General features: G+C 42.4%; 2 protein-coding genes across 2 annotated transcripts; both read right to left on the bottom strand.

Annotated features, from left to right (window-relative positions):
* Positions 1-11,044: 11,044 nt before the first annotated feature.
* Positions 11,045-12,400, bottom strand: LOC118483364. Its single transcript, XM_035979096.1, has 2 exons — positions 11,879-12,400; positions 11,045-11,777 (listed from the first exon to the last, which is right to left on the bottom strand). Exons 1-2 carry the CDS (start codon positions 12,344-12,346, stop codon positions 11,214-11,216), a joined length of 1,032 nt encoding a protein of 343 aa, XP_035834989.1. The 5' UTR covers positions 12,347-12,400; the 3' UTR covers positions 11,045-11,213.
* A 7,350-nt stretch (positions 12,401-19,750) lies between these two features.
* Positions 19,751-24,748, bottom strand: LOC118482591. Its single transcript, XM_035978127.1, has 2 exons — positions 20,173-24,748; positions 19,751-20,067 (listed from the first exon to the last, which is right to left on the bottom strand). The coding sequence occupies exons 1-2, from the start codon at positions 24,746-24,748 to the stop codon at positions 19,751-19,753; spliced, it is 4,893 nt and encodes a 1,630-aa protein (XP_035834020.1).
* Between the last annotated feature and the right edge of the window lie 3,196 nt (positions 24,749-27,944).

Genomic DNA, 27,944 nt, shown 5'->3' with positions numbered 1-27,944 from the left:
GTGAACAATGGACTCGTGCTTCAAGCGCCCATTCCCAAAAGAAGAAGAACCATGCCATATGGTTGTTCTTACAAGGAATTCTGGTCCTGTAAACCAATAGAATTCTCGGGCAATGAAGGACCCATTGCAGCCCTATGCTGGATAGAGAAAACTGAGGCTGTTCTAAAAATAAGTAAATGTGCTGAAGAAGATAAGATAATGTTTGCTTCAAATCTGTTTAAAAATGCAGCCCTAGAATGGTGGAACACTATCCTCCAGTCAAGAGGAAGTGATAGGGTTTATAATATGGAATGGGAGGAGTTCAAAAATATGGTAGAAAGGAAATTCTGCCCTCCCAATGAAAAGGAACAGATAGCAAATAAGTTTCTGAATCTAAGAATGGCCGGGGTAGACAGTAAGGGTTACACTACCACATTCTTTGAATATGCTAGGATAGTACCAACCCTTGCATCACCAGAACCAGTGTTAATCTCCCGTTACATCTGGGGATTAATTGGAGAGATTAGACATGTAGTCAAGGCAGCTAGACCCCAAACCATAGAGGAAGCTGTAGAACTAGCCAATACCTTGACTGATGAACTAGTGCGAACTAGAGAAGAAGACCAGAGGAGAAACCTAACCCAAAGGCTTACTCAAGAATTCCGTTCTGGGAATTCCAATCGTAGGAATGTAGGTTCTACCTCAGCACCATACTGCAGAAACTGCAAGAAGAAGCATTCTGGAAGATGCTCTCCTTACTGCAATTACTGTAATGCGCCAGGACACAAGGAAGAAAATTGCAGGAGAAAAACCAGTAATGGAATGTGTTACAACTGTGGAGAAAAAGGTCATATTAAGACAAACTGTCCAAAACTGGCTCCAGCCGCCAATACCAAGAATACTAAAAATGCTAGAGCATTCGTTCTAACTGCAGACGAAGCTAGGATGATTCCAGACGTCATAGCTGGTACATTTTTAGTTAATGATATATTTGCTAAAGTATTATTCGACTCTGGTGCAAACCAAAGTTTTATTAATACTTCATTTTGCAAACTCCTAAATCAATCATTAACTAAACTACCACAAGAATGTCTAGTAGAAACCGCAAATGGAGAAACCGTTAAGATTTCTGAAATCTTGCAAGGAGCAAGAATAGAAATTTTTAATCAAAAATTTATTGCAAACCTTTATCCAATGAATCTGGTAGGATTTGATGTCATATTAGGAATGGATTGGTGAATAGCCAATAAAGCTAATATCTTATGTGATCAAAAGTCAATTCAGATAAAATCACCAAGAGGTGAAAAGATCACAATTAAAGGAGATAAACCATCTAGATCCACTAAATTCATCTCTGTGATGAAAACTGCAAGTTATATAATGAAAGGACCTATAGTGTATTTGATTTCTATAATCACTAACACTAAAGGAAAAGAGTTAAAAGACATTCCAGTAGTGTCCCAATTTTCAGATGTCTTTCCAGAAGAATTGCCAGGGCTACCGCCAGACAGGGAAGTTGAATTTAGAATTCACCTGCTACCAGGAACAGCACCAATTGCCAAAGCACCTTACCGGTTGGAACCCGTGGAAATGCAAGAACTGAAGAAACAACTAGACGAATTGTTGGAGAAAGGATTCATACAGCCAAGCTCATCGCCATGGGGAGCGCCGATTTTATTTGTTAAAAAGAAGGACGGATCAATGCGTATGTGCATTGACTACCGTGAATTGAACAAAGTCACGATTAAGAATCGGTATCCATTACCGAGGATCGATGATTTGTTTGATCAACTTCAAGGAGCTCGATTTTTCTCTAAAATCGATTTAAGATCAGGATATCATCAATTAAAGGTACAGGAAGAGGACATTCCTAAAACCGCATTCAGAACAAGGTATGGTCATTATGAATTTACTGTCATGCCATTTGGTTTAACCAATGCCCCAGCCGCATTTATGGACATGATGAACCGAATATGTAAGCCATATTTGGATAAATTCATAATTGTCTTCATAGATGATATTCTAATTTATTCAAAAAGTAAAGAAGAGCATGCAAAGCACTTGCAATTACTTTTAAGTTTATTGAGAAAGGAAAAGCTTTGTGCTAAGTTTTCAAAATGTGAGTTTTGGCTAGAACAAGTACAATTTCTCGGACATTTAGTTAATCATGAAGGAATTCATGTAGATCCAACAAAGATCGAGGCAATTACTAAATGGAAAACCCCTGAATCACCAACCGAGGTTAGAAGTTTCTTAGGATTGGCCGGTTATTCTAGAAGATTTATTCGAGATTTTTCTAGAATAGCCATTCCTTTAACTAAGCTGACCTGTAAATCTGTTAAGTTTGAATGGGGACCAAAACAAGAAGAAGCTTTTAGAATCCTTAAGCAAAGATTAACCCATACACCCATACTAGCGTTACCAGAAGGAACTGAAGACTTTGTAGCCTATTGTGACGCTTCTAAGTTAGGATATGGATGTGTGTTAATGCAACGTCAAAAGGTTATAACTTATGCATCTAGACAGCTTAAGAGTCATGAAGAAAATTATTCAACCCATGATTTGGAATTAGGAGCTATAATTTTTGCCCTTAAGATTTGGAGACATTATCTTTATGGTAGTAAGTTTACCATTTTTACAGATCATAAAAGTTTAAGGTATGTCTTCGGGCAAAAAGAACTGAATATGAGGCAAAGACGCTGGATGGAGTTACTTAGCGATTATGATTGTGATATCCAGTATCATGCAGGAAAAGCCAATGTGGTGGCTGATGCTTTAAGTCGAAAGTGTCACGAAAAGCCAAAAAGGGTACGTTCTCTTAAATTAAATCTACAAGTAGATTTAAACGATCAGATTAGAAAAGCACAAGAATCAGTAATCAAGGAGGATACTGAAAAATTAAAAGGAATGATTAAGGAGTTAGAACAAGGAACAGATGGAATTTGGAGATTCCATAAAAAGAGAATGTGGATACCTAAATTAGGAAATTTACGTAACCGTATATTAGAAGAAGCTCATAAGTCTAAATATACAATGCATCCAGGAAGTGACAAAAGGTACCAGGATTTAAAGAAAAATTTCTGGTGGATAGGAATGAAAAAGGATGTAGCAGCCTATGTTTCTAACTGTTTAACTTGCTCACAAGTTAAAGCTGAACATCAGAAACCCTCAGGTTTGTTGCAAAAATTAGAAATGCCAGTCTGGAAATGGGAATTGATAACAATGGATTTTGTTACCAAATTACCCAAAACAAGAAAAGGTAAGGATACAATCTGGGTGATTGTAGATAGGTTAACCAAGTCAGCTCATTTCTTACCAATGAAAGAAACCTTTAGTATGGAACAATTAGCCAAATTGTATGTAAATGAAATCATTTCTTTACATGGCATTCCTTTATCAATTGTTTCCGATAGAGATAGCCGTTTTACTTCTCATTTTTGGTCAAGTTTCCAAAAAGCAATGGGAACTAAGTTGAATTTAAGCACAGCTTATCATCCTCAAACAGACGGGCAAAGCGAAAGGACAATCCAGACGATGGAAGACATGCTTAGAGCTTGTGTAATTGATTTCGGAGGTAATTGGGACGAACACTTACCTTTAATAGAATTTTCTTATAATAACAGTTATCACACAAGTATCAATGCTGCACCATTCGAAGCACTTTATGGATGAAAGTGCAGAACCCCAGTCTGTTGGGCAGAAATTGGGGAAAAACAACTATCTGGACCCGAGATAGTACAAGAAACAACTGATAAAATCATTCAAGTCAAGGAACGACTGAAAGCAGCGCGTGATCGACAAAAGAGCTACGCTGATAACAGACGCAAACCATTAGAATTTCAGGTAGGAGATAAAGTATTATTAAAAGTCTCTCCTTGGAAAGGAGTAGTAAGATTCATCAAAAGAGGAAAATTAAGTCCCAGGTATATTGGACCCTGCAAAATTATTAAAAGAGTAGGACATGTAGCCTATCAGCTACAACTGCCAGAGGAAATGGCAGGAATACATGATGTATTTCATGTATCTAATCTCAAAAAGTGCTTAGCTGATGAGTCACTCGTAATACCTCTTAAGGATATAGAGGTAAATGAACAACTCAAATTTGTAGAAAGACCTCTACAAATTGAAGATAGGAAAATTAAGAATCTCAAACATAAGAGATTAGTTCTGGTCAAAGTGAAATGGGACTCTAAAAGAGGACCTGAGTACACATGGGAACTTGAATCAGAAATGCAAAGGAAATATCCACACTTGTTCCAGTAGATCTCGAGGACGAGCTCTAAAACAAGGTGGGGAGGATATAACAACCCTCGGTAAAATCGATGTCCTCCTAATAATTTTTACACCTTAATATATCTTAAATGTCTCAACATGTCTCTATATGCACCCCGTATGTGAAAACCGAGCCCAAAGTAGAACATAATACATAAAATAAATTAAAAACCCTAAATCTTAAGTTGAGGCGGGCCGCGTATGACCTCACCTCAACCTAAGGCGGTCCGCATTAATATGTAAATGGACTCCGTTGAAATCTTTAGTTCATGCGGGCCGCGTATGGTTCCGTTTAAGTTCATGCGGGCCGCGAGCGTCCCAACACACGGCAAGTCTATACGCTGACCCAGCCAAGCTACGCGTTGACCCAGCGTTGACGCGGGCCGCGTAAGCTTGGCCTGTTCTTCACGCGGGCCGCGTGGAGACGCGATTACAGCCCTATATAAAGAGGGCAACGGGCCTTCAGTCTGCTCGTTCATTTCCTTTCTTTCTTTCTAAATTTCTGTAGTGGCGTTATTATACTCGGGCATTATACCCCCTAAAATAGCGAGGTTCTGCTACGATGTAAGTATTATAACCCCTGGAGACGTATTAGATACGCTGCCCGATTGATCTAGGGTTCCGTAACGGCTGTCGTGGTTCTGCCCGACGTAGTCGTTGGAATGCCGTCTCGGGGAGGGTATTACTAATGTTAAAATGGGTTATTATACTAACACACGTGCATTTGTGTAATTTATAGATATTCACCAGGAAACTCTAAAGAATAACCTAAGACAGCAATGTGAGTTGATCCACTTTTTGTTAACTGTTTTTACAAAACCTTACATACTTTTCTATGCGAATAACAGTTATTGAGTATTTGTAAGAATACAATTATCGTGGGTATGTTGGGGTTTTGTATACAAAATTGGTTACAACCTGGTTAAGGAGTAACATTTCCACAAGTCGGGTTTCGACAGTACCAACGGGTGATAATTGATATAACTTGGAAACAAATGTAATTGCGGGATCGCCCTCAATACTATTCACTGTGAATTTTATTTAAACCTGATTAAAATGGGATTCACTCATCAGTATTTCCCACTGACAAAATGTTTTTAAAACGCGTTTCAGGTAACAAAATGTGAAAGCCAAATAGAGGCCAGCTGGACAGCACTGGAGGCCTGGAAAAGTGGCAATAAAGTTACCTAAGAATAAAAATGGATGTTTTTATTAAATAAATAGGATTTATTCCTATGAAATGTGTGTATTGAAAACTTAGGTTTTACCCAATATGTTTAATGTTATAAAACATGGTCGTTTACTCTGATTAAATATTTCCTAACTACGGTCCTGATGAAAATTTCTGCTGCCAAATTGGATAAATAAACGCGATACCACCGAAACTGGCTCACGACCGCCCGTTCCCGGGAACTAGGGATCGGGGGTTGTGACACTTAGCCTAGCCCCGTTACAACCCTTACAAAGACCTTATGACTTGTGCTTAGTATTCGTGATCGGTGGTGGAGAATGATTGAGTTGCAAGCCTATGCGGGTACGTCAGTACGTGTTCTAATCGGCTTTGAGCGATTATTCTTTGAAATGCTAATACATTATGAAAATTAGCCAATTTATGAACCGAGTGGAGAGAACATTGTGAGGGATGTGCAGGACTTGTTGGTTTCACGGGCGGGTTAATCTTGGATAACCATTGCATATGTGATTATTCACTATACCATTAAATATGTTGAAAATTGTAAAGAGTTTGAACTTTAGTATGACAGTTGACCTTAACCTTCGTCTCGAGAATGGGGAGTGTATTCTTTGTTCGACCCACGTGAAAGTGAAAAACAGATTTGCTTGAGGGCAAGCAAAAGACAAGTGTGGGGATGTGATACGTGGTTGAAAACCAGTGATCGTAATTGCTTAATTTGATGTTTTTACACAAGTTTTAATTTCGAATAGCCTACTTTTGATTAGATATGTATTTTGCAGGTCTAGCGGAGTTAAATGAGCTTTTTGGGAGCTTTACGGGTCACCGGGATGAAAAACGAGCCACCGGAAAGCGAAACGGGTCAATCGGACTCAAGATAGCGAAAAAACGGAGAAGATGGCTTCTGGGCACCGTCGCCGACGCCCATATGGGCCGTCGCCGACGGTTTGTGTAAAATTCTGTCGCTAGAATTGTCCGTAGGCAGCGAGATAAAGCGTCCGGCAAAAGAACAACAAGGACACACCATCGGCGACGGGTCCTTGGACCGTCGGCGACGGCTTCGGCTGAACCAAGACGCGAGATTTTGGTTTCTTTAGTGTTGGAACGAATCAAAACATGGGGGGAGCCTTTATTTCGGGGGTTTACACAGGGTTTTTGTTTTTGAATCACCTCTTGGGGCCTAATTCACCAACCATTCATCTCCAATTTCACCTACCATCAAGATACATCAACAGAATCAATCCGAATCATCATTCACTTCACCATCACCAATCATCCACAAACCCTAATCATTCATCCATATTCAAGCTTCAAGATGACCCAATTCAAGTCTCAAGCATCCAGTGATCGAGTTCCTCCCACCATGAGCGGCTAATAACCTTGGTTTCACCCCGGTGTAGGTAGTTGTTTAATTTAGGTTTTTGAATTGTTCTTGATTCAACATTGTGACAATTTGTATTGATTTTTGAAACCGTTGACAATAGTTTACATTTGTTTCGTATTCGTAAATTGTCGAGCGATTATAAAGCTATGACTTTGTGAAATGGTTATGTGTAGTTATGCGTTGTCATGGTTAGGTTTTACTTGTTGTGATTACAAAGTGCATTCTTGTCCATTCTTCGAAACGTTGATAGTTATTGGCACCTAAGTCACGATAGACTAAATCCGTTAATCGTTATACAGTTGAGTTGAATCTAAAATTTGTAGAAACCCTAGGTTGGCAATTACCGAAACCGGGTGTGAACCTTTTTTCTCATTATTGTTTAGTAATCAAATTTTCTTGCAATCGTTAATTATTAGTTGTTAATCATTTAAACCAATTCTATTAGTCTAGTTCACATTTTCCAATCAAACAAAAATACAAAAACATTCTAGCAAGCTTCATAAATTGTGACATTCAATTTAGTTCAATCGAATCCATTCGCAAACCACATACTCTTCGTGGTTCGACCCCTTGCTACCACTAACTATTTGTTAAGGGTAATTAGGGCTTATAAATATTATCTTTGACCGGAGCGCGACACTCCGATCACTAACATGTGTGGAACCTTTTCTGTTAGGAATATTAGATGTCACTATCAAGGTGACGTCAGCTGATTGCCAACAGAGATTTAATACTTGTATAAATAGATCTCACCTATTAGAGATCTATTTTATCACATCACTTACATTCCTTTTGTAAGAACATCAAAGTTGAGTGATCAGTCTGAGGGGGAGTTAGTATAATCTTTGTGTATTTTTAATCATTTTGATTATCAATGGAAAACAATTTTATATAACTTTCCACTCTTGTATGCTCGTTTAATTCCGCAATTTTCATTGTTTCTATAAAATTTGTTCATACTTGTTCATCAAAGCATACTAAGAGCATCTCAGATCCTAACAATTGGTATCAGAGCTTGGTCACATTAAACTTGATTTCACAATCAGTTTAATATACCAAGACCAGCTCACAAAGGTATCCAATTTCTTCGTTGTATTTGAAATCAGAGTTTAAAGTCTAAAATTCAAAAAGTTTTTATGCATACTCTATTTTCACAAAATATCAAAAGGAATGGCACAAAACAATCATGATCCCCATAACATCGGTTTTAGCAACAAGTCTCTGATGCGTGTCAGATCAGAATACAATATCTAGCAACGTCGGATGGCACATGTGGTAACCCAACAGGCATTTTTTGTAGTGATAGATATTACGAATTTGAGAATGATAAATTAGTCCCTGATAATTTAGTCTCTAATTGTCACTTTTCTTGTAGTGTTCCCTCTTTCACACTTCATCACCGCCACCTACACAACCCACCACTGCCACCCACCACCGAGCCTATCGTCGTCGCCATCGCCACCAATTGTATTCCTGTCTTTTTCCTGCTTAGCAAACAACACAAAGTAATGATTCATTTCATTCTCACATAGTAACCAAACAAGACTAATGAAATTGTAATGACCCATTTCATTTATTTATGAGTTAATTACTATTTTCGTCCCAGTGGTTTGTCAAAAATCACTATTTCAGTCCATTAGTTTAAAATTTGCGATTTCAGTCCCTGTGGTTTCACTTCCGTAACCATTTCAGTCCACCTCGTAACCATTTTAGTCCCTGTACTTACAGAATAAATGGATTGAAATGGTTACGAAAGTGAAACCACAGGGACTGAAATCACAATTTTTAAACTAATGGACTGAAATAGTGATTTTTGACAAACTACAGAAATGAAAACAGTAATTAACTCTTTATATATTTATTTATTTTGTTCTCTCGTCCATACCAAACAGACCCTAATTGTATATTTGTTCCATTAAAACACCCTTTCCTAAGAAACAGGAATATACTTGAAATAGAAGGAATCACATTCTTATAGAATGATGCACTCCATTTATGCATGATAAGCAAACATGTTTTTATTCATTCCATTCACCAAATATAATTTCATAACTATAATGCAAACATCACCGTTTATAACATAAACATTTTACATGTAAGTTTATAATAAATATAGAAATTATCACGTTTTTGTCGTATTAACCCTGGAATAATTTCAAATAAAGATGTAATATGTATGTAATCTGTTAGTGTCTAAATCATAAAATCTTCGTCAATTTATCCTATTAAGATGTCGGCTAAAATTATGTTTTATGTCAAAGTCAAACGAGACAAAGTATGTAACACATGTAGTGTTGGATGTTTTAGTCAACGACGCAAAATGTTTTCGATACGTGCATTTTATATTTTTAAAAATATCTTCAAAATCAAACCAACTAGTAGGTTTTTACTCGCACCTTGTGATAGGAACGCGATAGAATTCTGATCGTCACAAGTTTTTTCGTTACAATACCGTCACTCACTATAGTAAGCGAAATAGAATATCTAACCAACAAACAAAGTCATAATATGACCGTACACGTTTCGATTCGTTACAAGTTACAACAGTTACATTATACGCTTGTAAATAAAAATTCATATTACCTAGTAATTAGTACTCGTCCATATCATATTTCTTCAGTTTATATTTGTAAATAATGAAAAACTTAACCAAAACTAAAAAAATTAAAACCGATAAAAATGAGGGAAAAACTAAGCAAAAAGTAAAACGGATTAAAATGTAAGAAAGAAAATACAAAGTGGAACATAGATCTTTATTTTGATACAAATTACATTTCCAATTGAACGGGCCTGAAACATTGCTAAAGTTTTTTTTAACGTTCAACTAAATCACCGGATAAACATCCTGGGATGCTCTCAATCGAGCAAATGCATCCTCTCCTCCATAACAGTCAGAGTTACTAAAGTTAATACGGGTTGCCAGCTTGTCAAAACATAAAGTAATACGTGCATTGAATGGTAGTACATAAGCAATAGACGTTTGTACAAAATTAAATAGTAATGCAGGAGTAACAAGAAATTTGTTAACTAATATATGGTAAATTATACTCTTATACAATTATCAACCTAAAATCGGCCAACAACCAACCATTGCGTCAAAACAACAAATTGTTACCAAACAATTATAATGTACCTTTAGCAACTTCTGTTGCCTTTAACGCCGCATTTCCGGCAAACCATCGTACCGGTTCATCAATAACCGCTATGCTCAAACATCAACAGATAACCGATGTTAAGATCGCGTACAAACATCACCAAATCCTTTCTTCCCTACATTCTGTTCTCTAATCTGCAGAAACAAAATCCTTTCTTCCCCACATTTTGTTTTCAAATCTACAACAACTTGGCCCTCAAACACCCACCCATGTCGTGACATCTCCACCTTCACGGCCGGTCTCAATCACCGTTCGATTTGATGTCGGATCTTACTTCCCAAGGGTCACCGTCGTTGCTGCCACTAACTCTGCTGGAATGGCGGCAGTAACATTTTCAAACCGCCGTCTGACGCTCTTCGAAGTGTGTATGTGCGGATGAGTGACGAATGGGTGGGCGTCCCGATGGTTGGCACAGACGGAGAGATAGTTTGGACCCTTTCGGGTTTCCGGCAAGGTAATCGGCAATATTTGTTTATTATTGATCAATGATTGAAAATTTTTTATTATTGATCAATGATTGAAAAAAAATAATAATTCAATTTAGGGTACTGGAGAACGAACTTGATTTATGGATACCGGTTGTTTAAGAGGTTCTTTATGTAACGATTAGGATAAATTGGAAACTAAAAATGCCGAAAACCAAACAAACAAAGTTGTGATTGAAGCCAAAATTAGAGAAATAAGTAGAAAGGAGGAGTTTGTTCATCAAAATTGATTATACCATTTAACAGGTTCCGATCAACCCTTATAATAGTATTTTCTTAATTTGTGTAGCCCCGATTTCTTTAATTTGGCTTCAATCTTTCATTAAATTTTAATTTGATGTATTTTTAGTAGTGCCTTTTAAAGCTTTAACTTGATTGTTCAGACATACATCGCTCATCATTGCTTGGGTAATACGGTTTTTTTTCCTTAGGGTGTAAGGGGTGCTCACCTAATAGGTGAGTCCCCCATCTTACACCTAACCAATCACATGGTGCCACGTCAACTCACCTAATACACTCCCCTAATTCCCCTTTTTGATGGCGGCACTCACCTATTAGGTGAGTTCAAAATTATTTTTTTTTTTTTTTGTTGATGTTTAAAAATTTATATAAAAGACATTTCATTAAATTTTAAAAAAAAAATACATTCAAACTAGAAAAAAAAACACATTCAAACTAGAAAAAAAAAGACATTCAAACTAGAAAAAAAAAATACATTCAAACTAGAAAAAAAAATTACATTGAAACTAGAAATCGCATGGCCACCCGTACTTGTTAGCGATTTCTCGCTTTCGGGCGAGGATGATCGGCAACATACTTGGCGGAACATCGTCGTGCGGCTTAAGGAAGGTTTTCATATCTCGATCGTAATTGTAGTTTTTCATCGTCTCGATTTGTACCGATATGAGCTCGCGAGCCTCCGACTCTCTTTTTTTCCTCAATTCGATCGCCTCCAATTCTACCGCTTGCTTCGCTTCTTTCATGGCGGTGTACACTTTGAATTGTGCCGCCAACTCGGCCGAGCTTCCCTCGGACGATGTAGCTTGACGCTTGTCTCGCCGTTGTGGTCTTTGTGGCGAGGGATCTTCGTTCATATCCGGGATTGAAAAGTCTACGTCAAAGGGCTTTCTTTTATGTGCCGAACCTTCACCTTCCTCGCCCATCAATGGGACTTGTGCCCATTTCTCGTGTTTTCGAACGACCTCCCACGCCTCGAGGTGTTGAAAACCGCTTGGAAATCTTTCTTTAAATTCTTTTAACGCGACTTTCATCACGTCGAGATCTTGACATCCACTTGCTCGTGTGCGATCCTACATGTTATAAAATAAAAAAAAATTAGAAAGTGTTAAAAAAGTATGAACTTAGAAAAAAAATAAAAAATATGCAATGTTAAAAAAAATATAATTTTTACCGCTTGTTGGTATAGGCCGTTGAAAAAGTTTATTTTCGAATGCATCGGGTTCCATTTAGACCGTACTTGATGAACGGTCCGGTTACTTCCACCGACACTTTTGTTATAGTGCTCTAAAATTTTACCCCAAAAACTTTCGCGACTTTGTTGATTGCCCTTTTTTTTGTTGGTAGAACAATGTACCCACGCCTTCGCCAACGCCTCTTCTTGTTTTTTTGTCCATTTTTCGCTCACCGTTTTCCCTTTTTTTTCTCGAGCCTCGTCTTCTTCGTTGCCCGCTTCTTCGTCCACATTATATTCATCTTCCTCGTCGTCGTCGCCCAAATTTTGAGTTTCGGGCACTACCTCATCGTCCTCGTCGTCCTCGTCAATAGGTAGAGGACGTTCGACATTTCCTCGTGTAGAAGGAACTTGTGGAGAACGATAAGCATATGGGTCGAAGGCGGGGGATTGAGGAGGAGCGTCCATTGATAGCAAATTTTGAAAATAGCCGAAATTGGGTTGTTGGGTGTTGTAAAACGAGGGGTGTGAGGTTGTTGGAAATAAAACGGGGGTTGTGAAGTGTATCCGTAAGGGGGTTGTGGTTGAGCATTTGCACCGCTCGAACCATCTCGAGACGGTTTCGATACCCGCCCCTTATTTTTTTTCTTGGCCTCGCGGGGTCGGTTCTCCATTGCTCGGTGTATAAAAAATAAAAAGTGGATGGGGTTTGGTTGGATAGTATAAAAAATAATGGTTGTGGTTGGAGAGTTTAAAAAAATATAGAGAATGAGATTGGTTGGAGAGTATAAAAAATAATGGTTGTGGTTTGGTATTTATATTAATTTAAAAAAAAGTTGAATTTTTTTTTTAAATAATCCGACCGTTGTCAACGGTCTAATTTCCTCGATCCTCGCGAAATACCATCGGTGAACACACACACAAGAAGCACCCCGAATCGGGACCCCGCTTTGATGGCGGCGGTGTTCCCGATCGGGGAAGGGGCTCACCGAAGGGCCACCCCGCGTACGCCCCGGACACCCTTAGATTTAGAATGTGTTGATGATTGTCTTTGTGTTAAGGCTGTTTTTTGCTCAATTCGGTTAGTAATCTGGAGTTCATTAATGATAAAAAATGTTCAATTTTATATAACTTTTGTTAGAGGACTCGGGGCGGGCACGTTATAGCCAACTTCCACGCGTGATCAACATGTTGCACACCGCCGCCGCCCCTTGTTCCACGCGTGATAAAAACAACGCGTGCTGCACACAACGCGTTAAACTTTTTGAGTTCTATAGGGTATGACTTGTACATTGTGCATTAATACTTGTATATTGGAATCCCCATCACTAGTGATTCCACCCCTCCTACATTTCTATCACTAGTGATGGAAATTGGATTGATGACATGGCATTAGTTGATTGGATAGTGGGAGTGATGGAATCCATCACTAGTGATTCCACCCCTAGTCCCCTTATATTTAAGTTTTACAAAGTGGTTTTGGTATGGAAATCATGCATATTGTTTTCACAGGTTACTAATTTCAAGATACTGTGTTATTTAAGGGTCTGATTGCAAGGGAGGGAAAGTTAAGAAAAGTTGATGAATATGGTTGACTAAATTTAACGGTTTGACCTTGCGCCGTTGTCCACGCGTTGCTCTAAATTGAGTATCAAAATGGGGGCTGCCCAGTCAAGTCAATCTGGCAGGCAACTCTGAGCGTAAATAAGGAGAGTTGGGTTGGGATTTGGACGGGTTAGGGTTGTTTTCACTTCAATTGGAAGTATGAAGAGTGACATTTATTTGCTGAAATTTATTCCTCTAGAGTATGTATTCTCTTGGATTAACTGGGTTCCAAAGAAGGTGTCTATCATTCCATGGAGAGCAAGTAGGAATAGACTCTCGACTAAGGATGCATTATTTATTGCTAAGGAACATTTTCATTAACTCTAATCACTTAACTCTAATCACTGCCTTTTCTGTGGAGACTACCCCGAACATCTATTCCTTTCATGTGCGTTCTCTTAAAAAATTTGGCAGGCCATCTCTTAGGTGCAATGTCCCACCCATTTATGAATTTTGCCTTGGAGATTTGTTGGATTTACATTGCTACAGTCAAGGCTCAAAGAAAAAGAAGAAGGCAATGAAAGCAGTGGTGTTGACGGCTTTATGGAATGTGTGGAGACTTAGGAATGACATGGTTAGCCACACTTCCATATCCAAAGTAATAAAAGAAATAAAGTCGCTTCTGGAACTTTTATATATGGGTTAAGTACTGGTCTAAAGAGCAGCTGAAACTGCTGGTGGTCTTTTGGCTGATTCATGGTTGTTTATGTTTGGTTCCGGGTTGCGTGAGTTTTGTTTGTTGACTTGGTGATTGTACCGGTACGTCTATTGTCTTGCTAGGCGTTTGTTAATTTTAATAGAATTTTGTTGGTCGTAGTAATCTGCCATAATTATATTTAAGTTTTAGTAGTGTTGAAACAGTGATTATCACAAGGATAATCAATGGGGTTGTTTCGTCCAATGGGTTCAACCTCTTCTTCTACTCGTATTGATGGCTCGAAATCTGCAAAACAGTAAACACCGTTAGTCTCGTTAAGAGGGGGGAAGGGGATTTTCCCTCTTAACCAGGCTCCGGCGTGAGAATAAGTACTGTTCCGAGAGGAAATAAACAGTGTGTGTATAGAGTGAGTAATGAGAGTAAAGATTCTTAACCTGAATGATGAAGGGTCCTATTTATAGCCGGAGGGTGAAGAAGGAAGGAGCAGCTGTGCCAGCTGTGAGCGCGTGTCAGCTGTCCGACCAAGGGGAATATCCTCTTGGTCTGCTCTGTCATGGCAGGTGTAGTGGTACACGTGGCGTTCTTGCATTCGCCTGCGCTGGATACCTCGTACCGGTACTGTCAGTGCTGCTCCCTGAATTGTCGCAGGCCTATGTGGCATTCTGCTAGTGGTGACACGTGTTGTCCTTTATGTTGGATAGAGCATCTTTGGTGCCAACTGTGAATCATCCAGAAGTTTCTAGAAGCTTCTGGAGTGTTTCGTTGACGTGGATGCCTTGTGTGCATAAAAGTGGTGTGGTCCCTGCCATGTAGGCAGGGAATTGGGACCATACCTCTTCAAGTCCCCCCAGTCCAGTGTGCCTTCTAGTTGAGTTGATCGTCTAGGAGGGATTCTGGACTTATGAGAGTTGTGGGTTCTGTGCATCGCGTAGAGTTTGGTACATGTAAAATGAACCAAAATGGGCGCGTTGCGTGTAGATGTTGTCTTTTTTGAAAAAAATGAGCCAAATGGACGCATGGCGCATGGGTTTTGGCCCTTTGAAAAAAAAAATGAGCCAAATGGACGCATGGCGCATGGGTTTTGGCCCTTTGAAAAAAGTGAGCCAAATGGACGCATGGCGCATGGGTTTTGGCCCTTTGAAAAAAATGACCCAGATGGACGCATGGCGCATGGGTTTTGGCCCTTGGAAAAAAGTGAGCCAAATGGACGCATGGCGCATGGGTTTTGGCCCTTTGAGAAAAGTGAGCCAAATGGACGCATGGCGCATGGGTTTTGGCCCTTTGAAAAAAATGAGCCAAATGGACGCATGGCGCATGGGTTTTGGCCCTTGGAAAAAAGTGAGCCAAATGGACGCATGGCGCATGGGTTTTGGCCCTTTGAAAAAAGTGAGCCAAATGGACGCATGGCGCATGGGTTTTGGCCCTTTGATGTTTCCTTCTGGTGGAAGTTTGGTGGTTATGGGGAAGTGTTTGGTGTGACCATCTGACATCCCTGTCTTATCGGAGGTGAACAGTTGCTTTTGCAGTGACTTTCTGTCACGTCAGCCGATCTTGTCGCCCATGCTTCCCGAAAAAAGAGACGACGTCTTCTCTCTCTTCTGACGTGGCAGTCATCTATTGGGTGCTTTTTCTGTGCCCTGCCGTTCCACTACCCATCGCATTAAATGCGATGGGTATAAATAAGAGGCGGTTACCCTTTCTCCTTTACATTTTCAAATCTCAAGTGTGATTTTCTTTCTATCTTCTCCCCTTGTTCGCCGCTTCTCTATATTTTCTTGAGTTTAGGTTTTCTTACTTCTTTGTACTCACTATGTCTGAGAGGAATCCTTCCCAGAAGAAGAGAAAACATAGAGGTAAAGCCCCTCCTGGTCCGGATCAGGCTGTTATTAACTGTAAAGAGGATGAGTTTCAGAACCTGGTGAGGGGGATGAACTTCCGTCCTGAGTGGGGGGCTCAGTACCCTCTTCCCGGATCTACTGCTTTGGATGCACCTCCAGGCTATATCACCTTATATGCAGCGTTTTTCCGGGAGGGTAGTTTCCGGTTACCGATAACGAAGTTTACTGCTGCTGTGTTAAGGGGTTATGGGCTTCATATTTCCCAGATGAATGCGATTGGGCTTCCACCCATTACCCATTTTGAGTATGTTTGTAGGGCTTATCGTCTTGAGCCTACTTTCGAAATGTTCAACGTTTTTTACAGCGTTACATACACCAGTGGTTTTTATTCTTTTCAAGCGAGAACGGGTGTTGCTCCGGTGTGCTCTGTGCCGTTAAAGAGCCTTCATGACTGGAAACAGAAGTTCTTTTACATCCGCCGTGGTGTGATTCCCATAGAGATGCCGTACATACATGTGAGTCAAGGGATTCCGAAGGTGGACTATATGCAAGACTATGCTGCTCAGGACTGGTATAAAAGGATAACTTCTAAGGCGACTGCCATTTCTCAGCTGGATGAGATGGCTTTAGTTGGGGTCGGGATGAGTTTGTTGTGGGTGCCCAAACATCCACTGGGTCAACCTGTGTACAGCCATCAGGGTAAATGTATGTTTCTTCCTTGAGTTTATTTTTGATTTATTTTCCTTTAGGTTTAGTATATTTTGATGTGTTCCCTCATCTTGTTGCTCCTTTGCAGTTGGTTACAGCTTGCTAAACGTCTTGGATCCGAAGACAGCTGGTACTATGGTTGAGGCTATCCAAGCGGATGGGGACCCGACATGGTTAGACCAGATCCGGGGTCGTTTTTTGCATCCGTCGGATGAGAGCTTGAATAGATATGTCGCCGAAGTTCTAGGTGAAGATGTTTTGAATGACCCTCTCGCTGGGGGTCGCGAAGAAGTCATTGTTCTTTCAAGTGAAAGTTCTGGTCAAAACTTTGAAGGTCTAACCTCTCGTTGCGCGCGTGCAGGTTCCGCGCAGGGTGATGTTGTTGAACCTGTGCACGAGGTTGTTGGTGACGACGATGATGTAGAGGTACCGGTTGATCCTTCTGCTCAGTTGGAGTCGAGGAAAAATGCGAGAACTGATAGGTCTGGGAGGAGAGAGAAGAAGCCTGAGAGTAAAGGTGCTGGTTCTTCTCGTAAGCGACCCTCTACTCATCCTTGTCTAGGTTATGTGGTAGTTTCTGATACGTTATCTGGCTTAGGGGTTGGTGAAAAGAGTCAACAGTCGGATCCTGATGACAGTGCTACCTTATCTGAGCACATGAAGAAAAAAGCTCTCGATGATCACAAACGTCGACTTGATGAGCAGGCTGCTGCTGTTTTTGCTGCCAAGAAGGCGAAGCTTCAAAAGGAGGCCCCCCCAGCGCCCTCGGAGTCTGAGATTGATTTGGGCGTGTTTAGTGGGGGTCATGGGAACCTTTTGGAGGAGATATTTGCTGCCTCTGCTCCTCTAACTGGTAAGTAGCTTCTAGTTGTGCATTGTAGTGTTTTTCCTTCTTGGTTTTTTTTTTTGTTGTTTTCTCGGAGTTGTTCTTGATTCATGTTTTATGATAGCTGTCAAGATTGGTAAGAAACCTCGGGCGGTAGATATTTCTCAGATTACTCCACCTACTTCTCCTCCGTCGAGGACAGTTGGTTTGACTCCTCCTCGTGGTGGTGTTGAGGTGAACGTGGAAGGTGGTGAAGGTTTTGCCGAAGGTATGTTTGAAGCAGGTGATGCAACTGGAGGTGATGGCGGAGGTGATGGTGGAGGTGACAGGGGAAAGGGTGTTGAAGTGCAGATGGAGTCTAGTGAGACCACCCCACAACAAACCATCTACACTAAACGTCCTCCTGGTGGGGGTGGAGCTACTTCCGGCGTTGTCCGGAGTCCGCACTTTGAGCGTAATCCTGATGATTCCTGGGGTAACCCAGCCTGCGACGATTTGCCCCACGCCCCCCGTTGGAGCCTTACTCAGGGCTCCCGGATGGATGATGTTAAGAATTGTCATGAGTTTTTCTCATTGTCTCTTCCGCCTGCTGAGAGAATGTTTCAGAAGAATCGTAACCGCTTTGCCCTTATGGACGATCATGTTAGTGCTGGGGTTCATTTCTTTGCCACCTCGCAAGAAATTCTTCGCGAGTGGCGGTCGATGGGGGAGGAGACTCTTGCGTTTGAGGAGGCGAAGAAGTCGTTTGCTGAAGAGAGGGAACAGTTTAATGCTGAGAAGAAGGGTTTGCAGTGGAGGGTTGCTGAAGCCGAGCGGAAGTTTGAAGAGCAGAAACAGTTAAATGAGCAAAAACAGAAAGATTGGGAGTCTGCGTGTGCGCGTACGAATTTGGAGATGCAATCGCAGCGTGATGCCATCGTGCGGTTATCTGGTGAGAAGACGGCCCTTGCTGAAGAGGCGCAGCAGGCGCGTGTTGCTGCTGAGAAAAAGGAGAAGGAGTATGTTGCTCGGATTGACAAGCTTGAGCTTCTTGCTCAGGAGAAAGCTACTGAGTGTGAGACTGCTCAGGGCTTGCTTGCTGAGAAGACGTCTGAATGCCAAGCTTCCGAGCTTCTTGCTGAGGAGGCCTCAGCTGACAGCAGGTGGTTGCTTTCACGTGGTGTGCCTTTGGTAATGTTCTTTGTTTGCCTTATTTTCTCTTTTCTTTTTGCTCTTGCCTTTTTATTTTTATTTCCTCTACTCATCATATTCGAGCTTCCTTTTTGTGCAGCTGGCTGATCGCATCCTGCATTCTCCTGAGCTTGCCACTTATATGTTTGAGTTGGGTAGGGCAGCTTACAATAGTGGCCGAAAGTTTGGTTATGCTGAAGGTAAAGCAGCGGTCATAAACAAAGAGAAGGATTATCATTTTGAGCTGTACAAGGAAGATTGTGAAGGTGCTTTTACTGCCAAACGGGGAGAATTTGCCACGCTTGAGTTTGGTGTTGTTCGGGCTGCTGAGAAGTTGGCTCGTAAAGTGGATGGAGTAGCATTGTTGAAGAAAGAGTTAGGAGAGGATGGAGATGCATCAGGAGGTGCTGGACCTAGTCAAACTTGACTGACGGATTCCGGCCTGTGCGCTGTGTATAGCCGTGAATAGGCTTGTAATGATGGTTGTTTTAAGACAATTTAAATTTTGCTTACCTGTGGGCGTGTGTACCTGGGATTCCTGTGAATATTTTATCGCCTTTTTCTATGGTTATGCGAATTTTGTTATCGTCATAATATGTGCATGTTTAATTACTTTGATCAGGTGTCACGAATGAATGATGGCGCTGACAGGTGATGTTGTGTTTACTACAACGTTTTTATTCTGTCGTTTAAGTATGTGCGCTTGTATGTGACATACGAAGTGATCGAGTTGCAGGTTATTGTGTGAGCTCAGCTGTAATCAGCCTTGGGAGCATTACAATGTTTAGTTACCTTGCTATCGATATTTTCGTGTTTATGTGGGCACGAAGTTATGTTTTGGCGTTTTGTAGGCTTTGGTTGTGTTTCTGACCCGGCTGTTCACTTGGTTGTGACGAGCCTTGGAGGTCTACAACGTTTCCTATGGTCGAGCCATTGATGTTTTCGTGTACGCCCAAAGTAATAAATGCAGTTGTGACAAGAAATTTGCATGAAATAAAAGTAGCCAAACACTTCTTGTATTAGAGTAAATGTGTTAGCTGTACGCCCTTTACGATTACATGGTTGTGTTACATGTAGCACTTTCGGAGTTGCTGGGCATTCCAGGTTCGTGGAACCTCTTTGTCGTTGATGGTGCGTAGTTTGTAGGCTCCCTTGCCGAGTACTTCGTCAATGATGTATGTGCCTTCCCATTTGGGAGCCAGTTTTCCTGGTTTCTCCGCGTTGGATGCTTCATTGTCTCTTAGGACATAATCTCCTGGGTTGAATGTGCAGATTCGGACTCTGGAGTTGTAATACTTTTCGAGCTTTGATTTGTATTTGGCTTCATTGATTGCTGCCATCTCTCTCCGTTCTTCTAGGAGATCCAGGTCGATCCTCCTTTCTTCTTCGTTGTTGATTAGGTTCATGGAGAGCATTCTCGGAGAGGGTAGCCCGATTTCTGCTGGGATCACAGCTTCGGACCCATAGACCAAGCTGAAGGGTGTTTCACCGTTGCTTGTTTTTGGCATTGTTCTATGGGCCCATAGTATGCTGGGTAGTTCATCGATCCAACCTCGTCGTTTTTCACCGAGCCTTGCCTTTATGCCATCGACGATGCTCTTGTTGACTGCTTCGACTTGACCGTTCCCTTGCGGGTGAGCAACCGAAGAGAAGGTATGTTCGATGTTCAGTTCTTTGAACCATCGTTCGAGATCATCTGCTGCAAAGTTTGTTCCATTGTCGGTGATGATTCTGAGGGGTAAGCCGAACCGGCATATGATTTGCTCCCATATGAATCGTTTAACGACTGCCGATGTGGTTGATGCGAGGGCTTTTGCTTCTACCCACTTGGTGAAGTAATCAACCGCGACTATTATAAACTTGACTGCCCCCGGAGCTTCTGGGAAAGGGCCTACCATGTCTATGCCCCATTGTTGAAAAGGCCATGCGGTCGTTACTGGCACCAGTTCGTTCTTGGGGCGCATGGTCTTTGGCGCGTGCCTCTGGCAGCCACTGCATTTTCTCAATTCTTTCACGGCATCAAGATGCATCCCGGGCCAGTAGTATCCGGTATTCATTACTTTTGCCACTACCATTCGCGGCCCGGCATGGATACCACAAATGCCTTGATGTACTTCCCGGATCAGATAATTCGCGTCGTCGGCGTCAACACATCTTAGCAGCGGGCCGAGATATGACTTCCGATACAGTATCCCGTCTGCCATCTGATAATGTTCTGATTTGTATTGGATCTTTCGCGCCTCAGCTTTGTTTTCTGGAAGTATCCCGGACTGTAAGTACATGATTATGGGTGTCATCCAGGACGTGGTTCCTGTTTGGATGACGCTTACTTCTCTGAGTGGAACAGATGGGTTGCTCAAAACTTCTATGCGCACATCCTTTGCTAGGTGCTGGAAACTTGTCGACGCAAGCTTGCTTAAAGCATCTGCCGGCTTGTTTTCGCTGCGGTTTATGTGATGCACCTTGTAGGAATAGAAGGTTTGTAGCAACGTCTTCGCTTGGTTGAGATAGAGTGCCATTATGTCGCCCTTGGCTTCATACTGGCCGTTGATTTGGCCTGCTACTAACATGGAGTCCACGTGTGCTTCGATGTGTCGGACCCCCATTTTGATTGCCAAACGCAAGCCGGCCAGGAAGGCTTCGTACTCCGCTTCATTGTTTGTGCTTTTGAAGTCTAGGCGTATGGTGTATGTGAACTCGTGTTTGTCAGGGCTTACTAGCCTTAGCCCTGCGCCTGCCCCATCTTCGTTAGATGCACCATCTGTGTACAGTAGCCATGGCTCTTCTGTTTGTTTTTTCTCAGCTTTCTCCATCGCCTTACATTCTCTGTCTTTGTCATCTGGGACTTCTGTCATAAAATCTGCCAAGACTTGGCCCTTGATCGATGGACGTGGTCTGAAAACCACATTGTGTCCCCCTAGCTCTATTGCCCATTTGGCCAACCTTCCCGATATTTCTGGCCTTGCTAGGATATTTCCGATATTGTAGTTTGTTAGCACGTGGATGACGTGATTAGCGAAATATCTGCGCAACCTTCTTGACGCGTGGATCAGTGCAAGGACAAGCTTCTCCATGATTGCGTATCTGGTTTCAGGGTCGGTCAAGGTTCGAGACACGTAATATACAGGCGTTTGGACACCTTGACGATCAACGAGCAGTACGGCCCCGACTGCCCTATCGGAAGCTGAGAGGTAAAGTACCAAAGGTTCTCCTTTGTTTGGTGCGGTTAGCGTTGGTAGCTTGATGAGACAGTCTTTCATCTCGCGGAATGCGCTTTCTGCTTCCGGAGTCCATTGGAACTGGCTTTTCTTCATGCAGTTGCGCAAGGTCTTGATGAATGGGAAGGATTTTGCAGCATGGTTAGCTAGAAAACGATTGAGTGCTGCTAATCGTCCTGCCAGCTTCTGCATGTCTTTGATGTTTGACGGTGAAGGCATTCTTTCTATGGCTTGGACCTTCTCTGGATTTACCTTGAAGCCGTCTTTTGTGACTATAAAGCCCAAGCACTTCCCTTCTTCCATTCCGAACGAGCACTTTGCTGGGTTTTGTTTGATACTTACGTTGCGCAGCGTGTTGAAGGTCTTTTGGATATTTGCCAGCATCGCGCTCTCTTCCTTGCTCATGATTACCAGATCATCCATGTACACTTCTATGTACTTACCAATTGCGTCACTAAATGTTTCGTTCATCAGCCTTTGGTATGTTGCGCCTGCATTCTTTAAGCCGAACGGCATCTTTGTGTAACAATACAGCCCCGTTGGTGTGCGGAATGCGGTTTTATCCTCGTCTTGAACGGCCATTTGAACCTGGTGGTACCCCTTGTAGCAATCCAGAAAACATTTCCACCGAAATGTTGCCACAGAATCTATTTTCTCGTCTATGTCTGGTAAAGCGTAGCAGTCACGGGGACATGCTTTGTTCAGATCCTTGTAGTCGACACACATTCTCCAACTACCATTCGGTTTCTTTACCATTACTGGGCTTGCTACCCATGTTTGGTACCGGACTTCCCTGATGATCCATGCGTTTAGCAACTCCAACACTTGTTCTTTCATAGCATCGTGTTTGATGTCGCCAAGGTGTCGTTTGGCATGTACCACTGGTTTTGCATCTTCGGAGACGTTTAGACGGTGTTCTGCTATATGTCGTGGGACACCAACCATATCAGCCGGTGTCCAGGCGAACACGTCCATGTTTTCATGCAATAATTTCTTGAGCGCCGCGCGCGTCAGGTCGGACATGGCGGGCCCCAGAGTGACTGTTTGTTCTGGGTATGTGCTGTTTAATACCCATTTCTCTGCCTCTACGCGCGGTGTCGGCTTGCTTGCTTTGGCTGGTCTGATTTCGTCTGTTGCTAAAACTTCCTTAGTGGCATATATCAGTGCAATGCCTGTTTCGGTAGGGAATCCAACAGCGGAATGTGGTGCAGAGCAGATCATACTGAAATCTCCTTGGGATTCTCTTCCCAGGAGGATGTCATGTCTTGAGTGCGCCGGCAATACCATGAATGTGACTTCTTCAGTTCTTGAATTTCTCCCGTCTGATAGCAACACCAGAAATGATATTTGTCCCAGGGGAAAGACGGCCTCGTTGCAGAAACCAGTTAGTGGGTAGTCGACTGGCTCTAGGCGCGCCTTGTCCTCTTGATCGAATTGATTGAAGCACTGTTCATATATAATATCCGCGGTGCTCCCGGGATCAATGAAGATGTAATCTGTCTGGTAATGGCCAACCACACCTGGAATGATTATTGGTCGCTTTTCTCTTGGACCCCCTCTAACAACTGGAAAAATAACTTGCCTTTCGCGCCATGAATCATCTTGCGCGCGCTTGTTGTAGTTTTTCCTTGGTCTTCGTGGACCTCCTTGCACCATGTGGGTTTCTAGCTTTCTGAGCTTTTTGTTATCTGGTCCTTCATCTCTTCTTTGTATTTGGCGGTAGTCGCGCTTTCCGCCTTTGACCAAATGAGTGAGCTTTCCATCTCGCAGGGCTCTCTCGATTTCTTGCTTTAGACTGAAACAGTCGTCGGTTAAGTGGCCCGTATCTTTGTGGAATTCACAGAAGAGATTCGGGTCTTGGCCTCTCTTGTTGCGCATTTGCAAGGGTGGTTTGAACTGATGGTTCTCTGTGGCCAAGACTTCAGAAGGTGTTTTGGTCAGTGGAGTCCACTGCTTTTCTCTATTTTCACGCTTCACTTCCTTTCGATGGGCTATCTGGTTGATCGTATGGCGTGCATCATCCCGTGGGGGGCTTCTTTCTCTGTGCCCAGAAGCCTTCCAGGGTTGATTTCTGCCCCTTCTGTTGTGTCGATCGTTATGGTTGTGCGCGCGCTGACGGTGATCGTCACCGGTCAACTGCCTGTCTGTCTGCGCAATTGTTTTGGCTGCTTCTACGAAGGTTTCCCAGTCTTTGGGTCCTCCGTCTCGCCCTTTGATTCTTTTAACCAAGTCATCGCACTTGACCGCTCTCATGAAGTGTGCGCGCATCATCTTTTCTAGTATGTCACCGATCTCTAAGCATTCTTTGTTGTATCTTGTGATGAAATCCTCTACGCTCTCGTAGTCTCTTCTCCATATGTTTAAACAGTCACCAGGGTCTCTGGCTTGTCTTCTCTGTTGAGAGAAGTGTGCTAGGAACTTCTCTCTGAAATCGACCCATGATTTGATTTTGCCTGCCGGTAAGTTGTCGAACCAAATGCGCGCCGCGCCGACGAATGTCTGAGCAAACAGATGGCACCATGTTGGTAAGTTCCATCCGCCTGTTGCCCCTGCGCCCTTAAACACCTGGAGGTGATCATCTGGGTCCGTCAACCCGTTGTATTTACCCACGTTGTGTGGTAATTTTGTTTTGTCGATGGCCGCGCATGCGATTTCTCGGATGAATTTTGAATTTTCTGCCATGTCCTCAGGACGATAGCTCAAGGTGTAATCATGCTCTTCTTTGGGGTTATACCCCGCGCGCTTGGTTGGTTTGTATGCTTCGTGCTCTGGAGGAAGTCTGCTAAACACTGTGGATTCCTCCTTGTAAGTTGGGTCGTCTTCCTCCTCTTCCCATTCCGTATTCATGTTGCGCGCGCCCAAACGGGTTTGGATCGGCCTTCGTTGTAGATTGGAGTTTTGCACGAAGTTGCTCTCTGTTTCAGCATAAGTATCGCGCGTGTCGTGTACGCTAGGTCTTCTTACATTTTGCACTGGTCCTCTTTCTGGTCGTAAGTTCCACGCATTTGTCTGCTGAGCCGTGTGTGTACTCAGAGACCTTGGTTGTGGAGTTACGAATGCTGATTGGTTAGCCTGTGCTTGGAACAAGGCTTGTTGTGCGCTGAGCTGCGTATAAACGAGGTTTATGGACGCCATTTGTTCGGCATACCAGGAAGCCAGAGTTTTTCCCTCGGGTAGCCCTAAAAGTGCAGAGTAGTTGAATTGTGCTTGTTCCGATGGAGCAGAAGGGCCTGCTCCATGGCTTAGGGTCTGCATCGGCGGAGGTGTTTGGTGTAATATCCCCGTTGGAGATTGGAGAGCAGCTCCGTTTGTGGTTTGAGTGATGATTCTTGCTGGTGTTTGGAAAGTGGGTCCAGTTGTGGTTTGGCTAACAGCCCTGGATGCACTTCCAAAGATGGATGGAAAATCGTTGTTCAGTTGACCCTCTTGGATGGTCTCGTTCCTTTGACCCCTTTGGACGTGTACCGTGTCCGAAACGAGTTCAAAGGAAGAAACTTCTCTGTCGACTGGGTGTGAGTGATTTTGTTATGCCATTTTTACGAGAGTTTTTTGGAAAAGAAAAGAGGTGAGAGTGGTTTTGCAAAAAAGCGGATGGCGCCAATGTTGAAACAGTGATTATCACAAGGATAATCAATGGGGTTGTTTCGTCTAATTGGTTCAACCTCTTCTTCCACTCGTATTGATGGCTCGAAATCTGCAAAACAGTAAACACCGTTAGTCTCGTTAAGAGGGGGAAGGGGATTTTCCCTCTTAACCAGGCTCCGGCGTGAGAATAAGTACTGTTCCGAGAGGAAATAAACAGTGTGTGTATAGAGTGAGTAATGAGAGTAAAGATCCTGAACCTGAATGATGAAGGGTCCTATTTATAGCCGGAGGGTGAAGAAGGAAGGAGCAGCTGTGCCAGCTGTGAGCGCGTGCCAGCTGTCCGACCAAGGGGAATATCCTCTTGGTCTGCTCTGTCATGGCAGGTGTAGTGGTACACGTGGCGTTCTTGCATTCGCCTGCGTTGGATACCTCGTACCGGTACTGTCAGTGCTGCTCCCTGAATTGTCGCAGGCCTATGTGGCATTCTGCTAGTTGTGACACGTGTTGTCCTTTATGTTGGATAGAGCATCTTTGGTGCCAACTGTGAATCATCCAGAAGTTTCTAGAAGCTTCTGGAGTGTTTCGTTGACGTGGATGCCTTGTGTGCATAAAAGTGGTGTGGTCCCTGCCATGTAGGCAGGGAATTGGGACCATACCTCTTCAAGTAGGGATGTAAGGAGCGCTCCATCCGTTGGAGTAGTCTTCTCTCTACCCCAGCCAATCCTACTCTGTCATATCAACTCCCCTCTCCACTTTTCATTTTGCACTCAAACATTGGCACGCAGCACTCCACCCAAACAATTTTTTCTCTCACGTCTTTTTTGAACGGTGAATACTCCCCTCAAGATTGAGTTTACAATGTGGTGAAGGGGGTGGCGGCGGTGTTCCCGTGACTAAGTAGGGCTACGAGTTGAGAATGCCACTTCAGCCAAGCAGAGTCATGGTGGTACCTCACCAATATCACAACTGTTTCCATACAACGGTGACACCGCCTCCTGTAACGCGTTTCACCCGTCTGCGTTCTAACGGCGTTCATGATCAACATCCCGCTGCAACGCGCGGGTTGATGCTAACTCGTTAGATGAACAAAAACTAACTAAATATTTTTAAGAGAAAAGAGTCTAGATAGTCCTTGTGGTTTGCCCAGATTTCACCTATAGTCTCTACATTTTTAAAATTACAGCTATAGTTCCAAAGTTTTACAAATTCATTCTCGGATAGGCCCTAACGTGGATGGGGGTTAGTTTGTCCAGTTAACTGAGTGTGAAATGACTAAAATACCATTTTCCTCCCCTTTCTCTCTATCTCCTTGTCTGCACACCTTCACACCTTTACACCTCACACCACCCCCAAATCCAAACCACCACAACCAAATCCCGCCGGCGCTGGAAAACGAACCACCGCCACTTCATCACCCCTACCAGCCCACCCACCCACCCATACCCTCACCGGAAAAAAAAAAAAAAAAACGAATCATCAAATCCACCAATACCATCGATTTTGTAAGTGGTTCGTTCTCGTTAGTCGTCGGTCACCGGAAAAATGTTGTTTGGGTTCACTTTATGGTACTTAACGTACCATCTTACAAACTATAGGTTATTTTTTGGTTAAGAGAACTAGTTATTTGCAACTTAAGATATTTCACCTTTCTTTTAGTCGAACTCCATATAATATATCCGTAGTTCACCTAAGAAAAGGACAAAAAATAGGTAGGTAAAACTAGTTACCTTCTCTCGAAAGATACTAACCATGTTTTAATCAATGTGGAATTGTGATTAATTTGTGGATGAACTACAGATCACATTTCCATGAAAACTACATATTTTTCAAAAGGGTTCAGCAGGTGGTAAGCAGTAACACCGCACATGTTAAGGGGCAGAATTTTGTGTTTAGCAGGGTAGGGTTTGCTATTCAGAAGGGGGTAGCGGCGCAACTTGTTGCTCGTCTACCTGCCATTAGTCTGTAATCGTCTTGTTCATTATTTAAAGCTAAATAAACTGCTGTGATTAATTAGTTAAATTTTTCAAAGTAAGATATTTAATAATAAGGGGCGGACCTACCCATCGTCCTGGGCGGGCAGCCGCACCTGTTGAAAAAGTAAATTTAATGTATATTTTAGGAAAAAAAAAATACCCGAACGCATCGTTTGAAAATATGATTGAACGTCTCATCTACACCCAACAAATAATTTCTGGGTCCGCCACAATTAATTATTATACCCATATGATTCACATGTAAATAATAGAGACATATATTTTAATATTATAAATTCCTTCTAAACTCGAACTTAAAAATATTTATAATGCTTGGACTATATACCACCACGTCACAATTTACTTCTAAACTCGAATTCAATATTAAAATAAAAAAAAATGGTTAGAATAACATCACGTCACAAACTTACAATATATTCTCAACGTACCCTATATATCTATATGCAATGTGATGTGCACAATAT

Source organism: Helianthus annuus, chromosome 10 (assembly GCF_002127325.2).
Source record: "Helianthus annuus cultivar XRQ/B chromosome 10, HanXRQr2.0-SUNRISE, whole genome shotgun sequence".
NCBI classification, from domain to species: Eukaryota; Viridiplantae; Streptophyta; class Magnoliopsida; order Asterales; family Asteraceae; genus Helianthus; species Helianthus annuus.
This window is presented reverse-complemented; position numbering and strand designations above follow the sequence as displayed.

What these genes read in the sequence shown, in the direction of transcription:
- LOC118482591 (XM_035978127.1), bottom strand. Translation starts at nt 24,748, where the DNA reads ATGAATACGGAATGGGAAGAGGAGGAAGACGACCCAACTTACAAGGAG. An exon ending in AATGCCAAAAACAAGCAACG is followed by an intron (nt 20,068 to 20,172) that starts GTGAAACACCCT and finishes TCAACAACGAAG; the next exon opens with AAGAAAGGAGGATCGACCTG.
- LOC118483364 (XM_035979096.1), bottom strand. Translation starts at nt 12,346, where the DNA reads ATGGACGCTCCTCCTCAATCCCCCGCCTTCGACCCATATGCTTATCGT. An exon ending in ACGGCCTATACCAACAAGCG is followed by an intron (nt 11,778 to 11,878) that starts GTAAAAATTATA and finishes TATAACATGTAG; the next exon opens with GATCGCACACGAGCAAGTGG.